The 12,656-nt window shown below is 39.9% G+C and overlaps 1 protein-coding gene across 5 annotated transcripts in view; it reads right to left on the minus strand.

The window, feature by feature from the left end:
* PCDH17 (protocadherin 17) overlaps positions 1 to 12,656 on the minus strand; it is a 294,022-nt gene that overhangs the window by 166,377 nt on the left and 114,989 nt on the right. For 3 of the 5 annotated variants that reach the window (XM_082248479.1, XM_082248481.1, XM_082248477.1), the window contains exons 2-3: positions 4,029 to 4,087; positions 3,740 to 3,912 (exon numbers count right to left, since the gene is read on the minus strand). In XM_082248479.1, coding sequence (XP_082104605.1) covers positions 3,740 to 3,912; positions 4,029 to 4,087 — 232 coding nt within the window. The remainder of the gene's footprint in view (positions 1 to 3,739; positions 3,913 to 4,028; positions 4,088 to 12,656) is intronic. The other 2 variants (XM_082248480.1, XM_082248478.1) reach the window with 1 other exon arrangement.

The following is a 12,656-nucleotide window of genomic DNA, read 5'->3' on the forward strand; positions in this document are numbered from 1 at the left end:
TCCATAAATGTCCAATAACAAATTGTGGATGTGAAGACTTGTGCAGATACCGCTTAACAAATAATTGGTTAAGGGAAGCCAAATGATGAATAATCCACTTGTCCTCACGGTTGTGACACAATAATTCTCCCAATAGCAGTGGGCATCTCAGCAATCGGACATTAAAGATAAAGAAAAATAGACACCATAGTGTAAATCCAAAAATTAAATGGGAATAACACCAGATAAATTCAATCGAGCCTTGTTCAGGTACCGCTTACCAGAGTTCCAACTAAAAATAGCCAGACAATAAGGGATAACTCCGAACCTGCCTCAGAAGTTGGGGATCAGGGGACCTCGTGGTAACGATGTGGATCTCCAGCAGCGTGTATATTGGATTATAGAAAATAAAACAAGGCAAACGCCATAGCGTAAAACCACAAAACAAACAAAATAAACACCCAAGTGATGTGCACACAGCAGGTCTCATACAGAGGAGAGTCAGTGCAAATAAAGGAGTGGAACACCAACCACCAGGCAGACTCCGTAGGTACCCCTTACCAAATGCTGTGTGAAGAAAAACAGGCAAGAGAGTGTGTAGGGTATCTATCCAGTGAAGATGGCTGCTTACCAGATGGAAAAGGATTAAAACGTAAAAAGGGAGGAGACACCGAACATGCAGACCGGGTGAGCGATGGTATGTATAGGTACTCTTACCGAACTCCAATGATATACAGGCAGGGGAGTAACTGACTCTGCTAAAGCTTCCAAATGGGGACTCATCCAGCTCAACAAATAGATAAATAGAGAATCCAACAGCTGAAACCTACACTCAGGACTTCTCCAAAAGGGCTCAGGTTGTGGATCAAAAAATTAACCGGGGAACACAGAGGAAAGAGCCATAGCGTAAAACCCCAAATAAATTTATTGTACAAGAAAGAAAAAAACTTACAAACGCCAGAAGATATGTGCAAAATGGAGAGGGATGTGCAAGCCGCCGGCCGGGTTGCACATCCCTGTGATTTGAAAATAGGTTTGAAAATATCATCTCTGATGAAACGCGTCAGGACGCGGCGTGCTGACGTCATTCCCACGTGATCCACCTACGAAGGACGGGCGAGCGGAGCTGTCCGGCCGGCGGCTTGCACATCCCTCTCCATGTTACACATATCTTCTGACGTTTGTAAGTTTTTTTCTTTCTTGTACAATAAATTTATTTGGGGTTTTACGCTATGGCTCTTTCCTCTGTGTTCCCCGGTTAATTTTTTGATCCACAACCTGAGCCCTTTTGGAGAAGTCCTGAGTGTAGGTTTCAGCTGTTGGATTCTCTATTTATCTATTTGTTGAGCTGGATGAGTCCCCATTTGGAAGCTTTAGCAGAGTCAGTTACTCCCCTGCCTGTATATCATTGGAGTCGGTAAGAGTACCTATACATACCATCGCTCACCAGGTCTGCATGTTCGGTGTCTCCTCCCTTTTTACGTTTTAATCCTTTTCCATCTGGTAAGCAGCCATCTTCACTGGATAGATACCCTACACACTCTCTTGCCTGTTTTTCTTCACACAGCATTTGGTAAGGGGTACCTACGGAGTCTGCCTGGTGGTTGGTGTTCCACTCCTTTATTTGCACTGACTCTCCTCTGTATGAGACCTGCTGTGTGCACATCACTTGGGTGTTTATTTTGTTTGTTTTGTGGTTTTACGCTATGGCGTTTGCCTTGTTTTATTTTCTATAATCCAATATACACGCTGCTGGAGATCCACATCGTTGCCACGAGGTCCCCTGATCCCCAACTTCTGAGGCGGGTTCGGAGTTATCCCTTATTGTCTGGCTATTTTTAGTTGGAACTCTGGTAAGCGGTACCTGAACAAGGCTCGATTGAATTTATCTGGTGTTATTCCCATTTAATTTTTGGATTTACACTATGGTGTCTATTTTTCTTTATCTTTAATGTCCGATTGCTGAGATGCCCACTGCTATTGGGAGAATTATTGTGTCACAACCGTGAGGACAAGTGGATTATTCATCATTTGGCTTCCCTTAACCAGTTATTTGGTAAGCGGTATCTGCACAAGTCTTCACATCCACAATTTGTTATTGGACATTTATGGACTATTTCAGTTGATGGTTCAACTCACAGCGCAGCTTATTTCTATTATTCTGTTTTGGGGTGTCTGTCGACATGAGGAGAAAAAAACAATGATCGCTGGCTGCTGTCAGAGGGACATTGGTCCAAAGAGGAGAGGTATTATTTATGCCCCCAGTGCCCCCTACTAGTGCCCACAAGTGCCCACCAGTGTCACCCAACAGTGACAACTACCAGTGCCCACCAGTGCCACCTACCAGTGCCCACCAGTGCCACCTACCAGTGCCCACCAGCGCCACCTACCAGTGCCATCTACCAGTGCCCACTAATGCCACCTACCAGTGCCACTTATCAGTGCTCACCAGTGCCACCTATCAGTGCCCCATCATGTGTCCCCTACCAGTGCCTATCATTGTCCATCAGTGCCACCTATTAGTGCCAATCAGTGCCCATGAGTGCCGCCTATTAGTGCCCTTCAGCGCCACCTACCAGTGCCCTTCAGTGCCACCCATTAATGCCCATCAGTGCCACTCATCAGTGCCACCTATCAGTGCTGTCTTAGTGCCACCTTATCAGTGCCCATCAGTGCCACCTTATCAGTGCCCATCAGTGCAGCCTATCAGTGCCCAACAGTGCAGCCAATCAGTGCCCAACAGTGAAGCCTACCAGTGCCTATCAGGGCCCATCAGTGCCGCCTCATCAGCGCACATCAATGAAGGAGAAAAATTACCTGTTTGCAACATTTTATAACAAACTATAATACAGTTTTTTTTTTTTTTTTTCAAAATTTTCAGTCTTTTTTTGTTTGTTCAGCAAAAATAAAAATCCCAGTAGTGATTAAATACCACCAAAAGAAAGCTCTGTTTGTTTGAAAAAAAATGATAAAATTTTCATTTGGGTACAGTGTTGCATGACCGTGCAATTGTCATTTAAAATGCGACAGCGATGAAAGCTGAAAATTGGCCTGGGCAGGAGGGGGGTTTAAGTGCCCTGTAGGCAAGTGGTTAAGATAAAAGGATTATTCACCTTGGCCTAGTATTTAACCTTTGATGAAGTACAGTGGAATATCTATCTCTAATTATTATTTTTTTTTTTTTTTTTAACCTAGTGATCCTGCCAGTAAGACATTTCCTATTCTAGTGTGACAACACATACTTACTGTACCATAGCTATTGTAGTATAGTACTGTCACCCGAAGGCAGGACGTTTTTTAGGACTACAGAACACCACTTCCTCTAATCATTTCCATAACATAGGCGGAGGTGTTCTTTAATCCACAGATAGAACTTTGACAGGCCTGATCACATTGTTTGCAATTTCAATGCAACATTGTCAAATCACTACAGAAAGGTAAAAATTTTCTAAATTTCTGGCACAATAAACGGATGTTTATTTGCAGTAATCAAACAAACAAAACACTTCAAATGTCTTAATAACCAGGCCAAACAGCAGAAAGTAGAAGTTGATTGTTAGGGTTGCACATACTTTAACATTACAAAAGAAGGTTATTTGGCTGCAGTTGACATTTAGCCATTTAAACATTCATATGACATGATTTAACCCTTCCTTTATTATCACAGTGTGGAATTAGTTGCCATGTAGCTGAAGCCATATATGTGTATATGATGATATTTAACCTTTTACTTTGCATTGCAATGGATGGGGTTACTCACCTTGCTCCAAAGGTTGACATTTAGCTGTCGTGGTTTTCATCTTAAGGGCCTCTCTTACAGACATGTCACAGCAGGAACCTTTGTTGGTATCTTGATCACTGTCAGCTTGATCACTGTCTCCATGACCACTGTCCCTTAGGCTTGCTCTTTCTGGGTCCTTGAAGGTTGAGCTGCTGATTTATTATAAAGAAATAAAGTAAATTCACTTTAAGTGTCACACAATGAAAAAGTATGACCATCCAAAGCAGTATAAATTGTAATATATAGACCATTATTTTAACTGCCCTACCTTTGAACAAATTGCTGTCTGCTTCCCATGTAATTGGACTCAGCAGGGAAATTGTCTGTCTGTGAGGAAAAGAAAAAAAGAAAAAAAAGATATATAAATAAACAAGTATATGTGCATATCAATGCACACTGGACAGACATTCTGCCAAGATACAGGGCTTCCTAGCACATAAATTATTAAATATTCCTTTATTTTTACACTTGTACATTTTGATTACAGCCAAGAACAGAATGGTGCTCTGCAGAAATTAAATTAATCTAGTTTACACATTACCTGTTAAAATAAACATTAAAACATTTCCCCTAGTCAGATATAGAGAAGCATTATTCATCTGTTTTCATTAGTTGGCTATGATGATGGAATATTTAAGGGAATATAGGGGGAAAAAAGCTCACATTCTCTGTTGCCTGCGTACGTAGGAATGAAGTAAATAATTTAACATTGTTTGTTTTTATTAATTCCAGTATATCATTTCCACAGATTCTGGCCTAACCCCTTCTTTTTTCGTATAAATTTAGGAAACAAACCAAATCGTATGAAAATTAAGAGATAAGCCCTATACACAATCTCATGTGGGCAACTGTTTTTTTTTTTTCATTTGAACAAAAGCAAGCATTGCATGTATGGATAATTTAATCTTCATAATTAAGTCTCATCCATATTAATAGCTGTTGCTGTGTAACACGACTGCATGCAAACAATAATATTAATGATTACTGTTGCCAAATGCAAGGGAAAAATGTCACTTAATGGTTCTGTTAAGTATTTTTAGCACAGTTAGTTTACAAACCAGTGATCTAATGTTGTTTACTGAATTCAAATTGTATGGACCTCTGCCAATTACAATGTGAATTCTCTTTGTATAAATCATGGAAGCTTCAAAAGGCATAAACAATAAAACACTGGAAAACAAAATAAGATGATAGGAAATAGCAAAGGCATCAACACTGCACATCAGCGGGGGGAGGTGGGGGGGCGGGCTGTTGGCGTGGCCACTATCTGGCAAGATGGACAACCTTTAGCAGCTTGCTCCTCGCACACGCCGCAATGTCTGCGCCCATCGACCACCCCATCTGTACCCCAACACGCCAGAGCACCTCCAGCCATGACCCGCCGCAAGAGGGATCACCAACTGCCTTAAAAATTCACGAGTTTTTATCGGTCGGTGGCTCCAACAACATGGCGGTGGCTCCCTAGTTACTCAGTCAGCCGCTGGACCTCTAGTGGTGGCTTCTCACAGCTCTGCAGACACAATCACAGGAGAAAATGTTGATCTCCCTGCATCTGGACAGAATACACCTACATTCCAGAGCCCAGCCAAGTCAAAACCACGCAAAGACACCTCAGAAGAAGCTGACAATAATATGCTTGCTGAGGTAAACACAGATCCTTCATGTACAAATACTACTTCAATACCGGATCCCATAGTCTCATTTCCTATCTGTGAACAGCCTGTCTCTAAAACCATGATGAAAGATAAGCTGCTCTCCCTGAGAACTTCCTTACAAAAAGATATGATGTCCTATATACAACAAACCAGGCTTGAGTTACAAGATCTGGGCGACAGGGTAGATCATGTGGAACGTTCAACGACAATTACAACATGTTGAACGACAATTACAACACCTTAGTGGATGCACATACTGCCCAATCAGAAGATATCTCTTGGATAAAACAAAAGCTAGCTGATCTAGAAGATAGATCCAGGAGAAACAATTTAAACATCAGAGGCATTCCTGAATCAGTACAAAACTCACAGCTGCCTCACTTCGCACGTTAGTTGTTCCTAGCGGTGATACCATCTCTTTCATCCACGGACCTAACCATAGACAGGATCCATCGGGTACCGAAACCATCTTTCCTACCGCCAGAGATCTCTAAAGATATCATGCTATGTATTCATTTTTTTCAAGTTAAGGAACAACATCTAGCTGCCTACAGACACCCAGACACACTTCCTGAACAAGCACGCAAAGTCCAACTACTCCCTGATCTTTCTCAATTCACTTTACAGAGATGGAAGAACCTCATCTCCATCACTAAGGCATTGAGGAACCACAATATACCATATAAATGGAAATACTTAGCAAACTTATTGATCACATATAATGGCTCTACCTCCTACTTTACCTCTCTTGAAGAAGGACTGCATCTGCTGAGAAATTGGGACATTATCCCCGAACCTCATTATCTTGGTGTGCACACTGAATAACGTCACATACACCTTGGTGAACACATATATTCTGAATACTAACCAGCTAAGATTCTTCAAGAAATTATACCATAAAGTCAACCTTGTGAAAACTGGCCATCTTCTTATATGTGGTGACCTCAATATGGTCGCAACATCTCCGTGATTATTTTAGGAACAACGACACCCCGACATAAATGTGTTTTACATATGGAATGCGCACAAAGCTTACATTTGAGGGCTCATATTACAAATGAGTGGCAGATCAAAAAAGCAGCGCAATAGCAGACTAACAGCCGTATTAAAATCCATACAAGAGCTTGAATCCCGAAACAAACAAAGGCCATCGGAATCTATTTCTAATACCCTGCTTTCTCTGCATTATGAGCTGTGGCCTCTCCTATGCTCCCAACACGATTGTTACTTAAGGCTTCTCAAATTACATTACTACGCCAATAATAACAAAGCAGGAAAACTCCTGGCTAGCAGATTGAAATCACAAACCTCCAAATCTAGAATTCCATTCCTTTTACATCCCTTTACCAAACAAAAACTTAGTAACCTTCAACAAATAGTTGACGTCTTTGCTAATTATTATAAAGCTTTGTATAACCTAATGAACGACTCTTTAACCCCCCAACCTAATGTTGAAGAAATTAACTGCTTTCTGAACCAGATCAACCTCCTATCCTTATCCCCCGCCCAACTAGAGATTTTAAATACCCCATTTGCAGACAAAGAAATAGCTATCTTAAATAAAAATGTACCTACAGGTAAATCTCCAAGACCAGATGGTCTTACGAACAAGTACTACCAATGCTTCGCAGATATTCTATCCCCTTACATGACAAATATCTTTTCAGCAGCAGCTGCACAAAAATCCTTTCCTGTTGTCAGCCAATATTGTTACTTTACCTAAACCAGATAAAGAACCTAACACTCCTGCCAATTTTAGGCCAGTCTGTTTACTAAATACTGATGTGAAAGTTTACGCCAAACTTTTAGCTAAAGGCCTTATGGATGTTCTTCCCACCTTGGTTAGGCCTGCTCAAACTAGCTTCACCAAAGGTAGAGAGGCATCTGATGCAACCAGATACATTCTAAATATACTCAGCCATGCAGAATCAAGTGAAATGTCTTCTCTCCTCTTATCTATAGATGCAAAGAAGGCGTTTGACCGTGGTTATTGGCTATACATGAAAATGGTACTGCTTAAATTTGGATTTTCTGGACATATCTTATCTGCCATTCTAGCCCTATATTTCACTCCATCTGCACGGGTCTACTTCTCCAGCCTTTTGTCCAAGCCATTTCTTATAACTAACGGCGCCAGACAGGGTTTTCCCCTATCTCCATCTATTTTCAAGCTCATGATTAAGCCCTTAGCTGAAGCTACTCGTTCAGACACATCTATTACATGTTTTAACCTTAACAATCAGTCTCATGTTATCAACCTCTTCGCGGACAATGGCATTCTCCTCCTCACACGTTCCAAAGAATCTCTCCCTTGTGCCCACCAAATACTATTGCAGTTCGGATCTATATCCTACTATAAAGCGAATTATACTAAACCCCCTTTTTTTTTTTTTTTTGGATTTAGATGTAGCTAATACCACTAAAAACTAACTGCACATCTACCATTAACATGGGAGTATTAAAGAATCCTCTAAAATGTATAAACCTACCCTTACTGTTAAAGCATCCATTAAGGTCTGGAGAATATTAGTCCTTGGACATGCTTATCCCAAACCAAACTCTGACGTCTTAACTCCATTATCATCCCCTAGAGATCCTCATCCCATATCTTCAAATCAAGACTTAGAGCAAACTAGGTATCCAATTGGTGGAAAATCTTCTTTATAATACCCTCCAACCCTTCTCCGAACTAGTATCTAAATTCGATGTTCCACCTAAAGATATCTTTGTACATGCAGGTAATTCACATTTCCTACATACCAATCCCAAGCCCGAATTTTACATACACACTCGGGCCTGGCAGTTTTTTGCAACTCCTAACCCCCACACCAAAAGTATTTCTCTATTCTATTCCCTCCTACGACATAAGGACACTTTCTCCAAAACTCCCCCAATGGTGCAATGGGAAAGAGACCTACACTTCTCTTTCTCCACAACTACCCCAATGGTGCAATGGGAAAGAGACCTACACTCCTCTTTCTCAGACAACGAATGGCTAAAAGCATCTCATTACTCCTTCACGATAACCTACTGTGTCAACTATTGGGAACTTGTTCAAAAAATTGTATCCAGATGGTATCTTATCCCATACCAGCTGAACAAATTATTTCCAACCCATTCTCCCTTTAGCTGGAAAGGATGTGGACAAGTGGGTACAATACTTCACATGCTATGGTCTTGCAAGAATCTATCTAGCTTTTGGCAACAAACATTTCAATTACTTTAAAAAATTATTGGTATTTTGACATCACCTGAACCAGTGCTAGCGATACTAAACCTAGGCATTGAAAAATTTCCCACTCAATAGCGCAATGTGGTACTACAGCTGTTATTGGCAGCTAAATACCTAATCACCAAAATGTGGCGTAAAGACTTAGCAACTAATGTATCAGAACTTAAAGCTCTGAACACTTGCTGTTAGGACTAACACTTTAGAAAAATGTAATAAGGCATGGAAATATTGGAACTATCTTCCCATCAACAAACCATAACTAATGCACAATATGGGTTGTTGACCTTTAACCTTACTCAAACCTGTTTTAAACATCTAGACATTACAGCTCTACACCTTCTTGTTACTGTTTACTACCCCTGTTCTTTTCACAGGATAATCTGACTTTTATACCCTGATGAAACAAAGTTGAACCCCTACTGTTCTCACAGCTTATTACGGAGATTCTTTACTGTCATATTTTATATACTGTTTGTGTATGATTATCCTTATAAAACTCAATACAATATATTGTTCGAAAAAAAAAAATAAAAAAAACACTGCACATCAGCACAGGCTACAGCCCTTGCAGCTGACATATTGACAAACGCTTGACAGTTTCATATATCATGCAATGCCATGATGCACCAGCAACAATTTTTTCATGTAAAAAAAAATGTCACGTAAGTACTGCTGAAAAAAAAAACACTTAACTAATGAAGCATAGAGCCTAAGGTAATGTTTAATGTTTCACAGCAAGTGTTTACATAAATGACTGATCTTAAAAATTATCCTCTTTTCGAGGAGTTAATTTTTTAATCTTGCTGGTGGCCTTGTGTCATTAAAAAGGGTTTCAGTAATGAAGATCTAATGATGTCATTTGTAAGACTGTACGAGATGTAAAAAGTTTGGGTGTCCTCTGATCCTTTATGTAATATTTCGCTGCTTGATTGCATGCAGCCTTATCCACATCATTTTGTCTAGAAAGCATCTTTCAAATTTAAATGTTTCAAGCAGGCCTAATTTTTGCTACTTTCATCTTTTATGCAAAAACTCCCCAATTAAAAAGTTGAAGGAAAAACGGATTTAGGAAGAACTTAATGAATAAAAACACGGAAGAATAATAAGGATTCTTTGTAGCTGCTAAAATTAGGCAGCAAAATTAGTATACAGAATGTTGCTTTTAAAAGGAAAATATGGCCAGTCTGTAACTGATATTAAGCTCACAGAATTTTAATTAAATTAATAAAGAAAGGCAATACATATTCTTCAAATACAGCTAACCCAACTCAGTGCCCCTGCACACAACTGTTCCTTAAGCATACTACCTATACACTTGTAGGTCTTTGCAGATGACACCAAGCTTTGCAGTGGAATAACTTATTTACAGGCTGTCTCCAACTTACAAGCTGACCTCAATGCACTGTTTCATTGGGCAACTATGTGGCAAATGAGGTTTAATGTTGATAAATGTAAAGTTATGCACTTGGGGGCAAAGAAAATGCATGCATCATACATACTAGGTGGAGTAGAACTGGGGGAATCCATAGTGGAGAAGGATCTGGGTGTTCTGGTAGATCATAAGCTTAATAATAGCATTCAATGCCAAGCTGCTGTTTAAAAAGCAAGCAAAGTCCTTTCTTGTATTAACAGAGGCATGGACTCCAGAGAGAGAGATATCATTTTGCCCCTGTACAAATCATTAGTAAGACCTCATCTGGAATATGCAGTTCAGTTTTGGGCACCAGTTCTTAAAAAAGGATATCGGGGAACTGGAGAAAGTGCAGAGAAGGGCAACCAAACTGATAAGAGGCATGGAGGACCTCAGCTATGAGAAAAGATTAGAGGAACTGAATATATTCTCTCTTGAGAAGAGGAGATTAAGGGGGGGATATGATCAACATGTATAAATACATAAGGTGTCCATATAGTGAACCTGGTGTTGAGTTGTTCACTTTAAGGTCAACACAGAGGACAAGGGGGCACTCTCTACGTTTAGAGGAAAACAGATTTCGTCTCCAAATGCGGAAAGGTTTCTTCACCGTAAGAGCTGTGAAAATGTGGAATAGACTCCCTCCAGAGGTGGTTCTGGCTAGCTCACTAGATTGCTTCAAAAGAGGCCTAAATTCTTTCCTTAGTGTACATAATATAAATGGGTACTAACATTTTTTTTTAGGTATAGTTGATCCAGGGTATATCAGATTGCCTCTTGGGGGATCAGGAAGGAATTTTTTCCCCTACTGTAGCAAATTGGATCATGCTTTGCTGGGGTTTATTTTCAACTTCCTCTGGATCAACAGCGGGTATAGGATTGTGTATATGGGATTGTATGGTTGGATTTTCAATACTGTTTTTTTTTTTTTTTGGTTGAACCGGATGTCTTTTTTCAACCTGACTAACTATGTAACTATGTAGGTGGCTACTAAAAACTCATACCATACCATAAGTGCTCATTAAATTAGAAGAGGTTTTTCTGCAATAATTTGTCATAAAAGATGATCTAATATGTAAAAAATGTGATCTGATCCTCATCTAACCATAGTTTGCTGGAAAGGGTATATACAGTAGAAGTGAGCAGAGGGTTTATTCAGAATGTGTGGTTAACATGTGGTCACATTCCTTTAACACCTGATAGTTTAAAAACATGTACAAGCTATTGGGATTTGAGCACAAGTATATCTTGTCTCTGATCCTCAGCTAAGTCACAACAATAGACAAACAGTGTGCTTAACCACCTAAGGACCAGGCCTATTTCTGACACTTGTTGTTTGTAAGGTAAAATCTGTATTTTTTGCTAGAAAATTACTTACAACCCCCAAACATTATATATATATATATGTATTTTTTTTTTAGCAGAGACCCTAGAGAATAAAATGGAGATTGTTGCAATACTTTATGTCACATTGAATTTGCGTAGCGATCTTACAAACGCTTTTTTTTTTTGGAAAAAAATACACTTTTTTTAATTGAGAAAATAAGAAAACAGTAAAGTTAGCCCAATTTTTTTCTATAATGTGAAAGCGAATGTTACGCAGAGTAAATTGATAAAATGTCATGCTTCAAAATTGCGCGCGCTCATGCAATGGCGACAAACATTGGTACTTATTCTCCATAGGCGACGCTTTAAAAATTTCTACAGGTTACTAGTTTAGAGTTAAAGAGGAGCTCTAGGGTTAGAATTATTGCATTTGCTCTAGCGATCAGTGCAATACCTCACTTGTGTGGTTTGAACACCGTTTACATATGTGGGCGCGACATTCGCATGCATTCGCTTCTGCGTGCAAGCTTGGAGGCACAGGGGCCATCTTGCCCTCACTCGAATTCCTACACAGCACTTGAGAGGACCGGATCATTTTCCCTGCCTCCGACGACTCCAGTAAGCAGGGAAAATGACTGGAAAGCAGCGGGGGGAATCACCTCTTCCACTGCCCATAAAAGTGATCCCGTGGCGAATCTGCCACTGGAACCACTTTTATGTGAAAGAGGACTGCGTATAACAATACCAGTGTTATGGCTATCTGCTGCCATAGCACCGGTATTTAACGTCAAAGTCCGCAGGGTGGTCCGGAAGTGTTTAAGCTGATACCACAGAAACAATTCTAATATTTTGTGTCTAAAGCCTGGTAAACACTATTATAAGTCTTTTTCTCTTTAACCCAGCGGATTGAACGAAAAAAACCTGTCAGCTCTGGTCGGAGCCGCTGTACTAACTATCTGATGTTAGTACAGTAATCTCCTCCACTGAGCTGTTGTGTTCCAACGAAAAAAGTTGGAAAAAGTAAGTAAACTCACAAACGAATTATTTCAACGAAGTTAGAGTTAGTGGTTTACACATCTGGGAGTTCAAATAATGAATGAACAGAGTTTGGAAATGTGGTTTACAGCTACTTTGATTAGTTTAAGACTGCTATTCTTAAGAAGCATCAGCTGATGTAAACCATGCTTCGCAAAAAGGAGCTCTCTGAAAACATACGATCAAGAATAGTTGATCTGCATCACATACAGTTAGACAAATTGTATATAAATGGAG

Source organism: Pelophylax lessonae (genome assembly GCF_965119305.1).
Source record: "Pelophylax lessonae genome assembly, chromosome: 2".
NCBI lineage: Eukaryota > Metazoa > Chordata > Amphibia > Anura > Ranidae > Pelophylax > Pelophylax lessonae.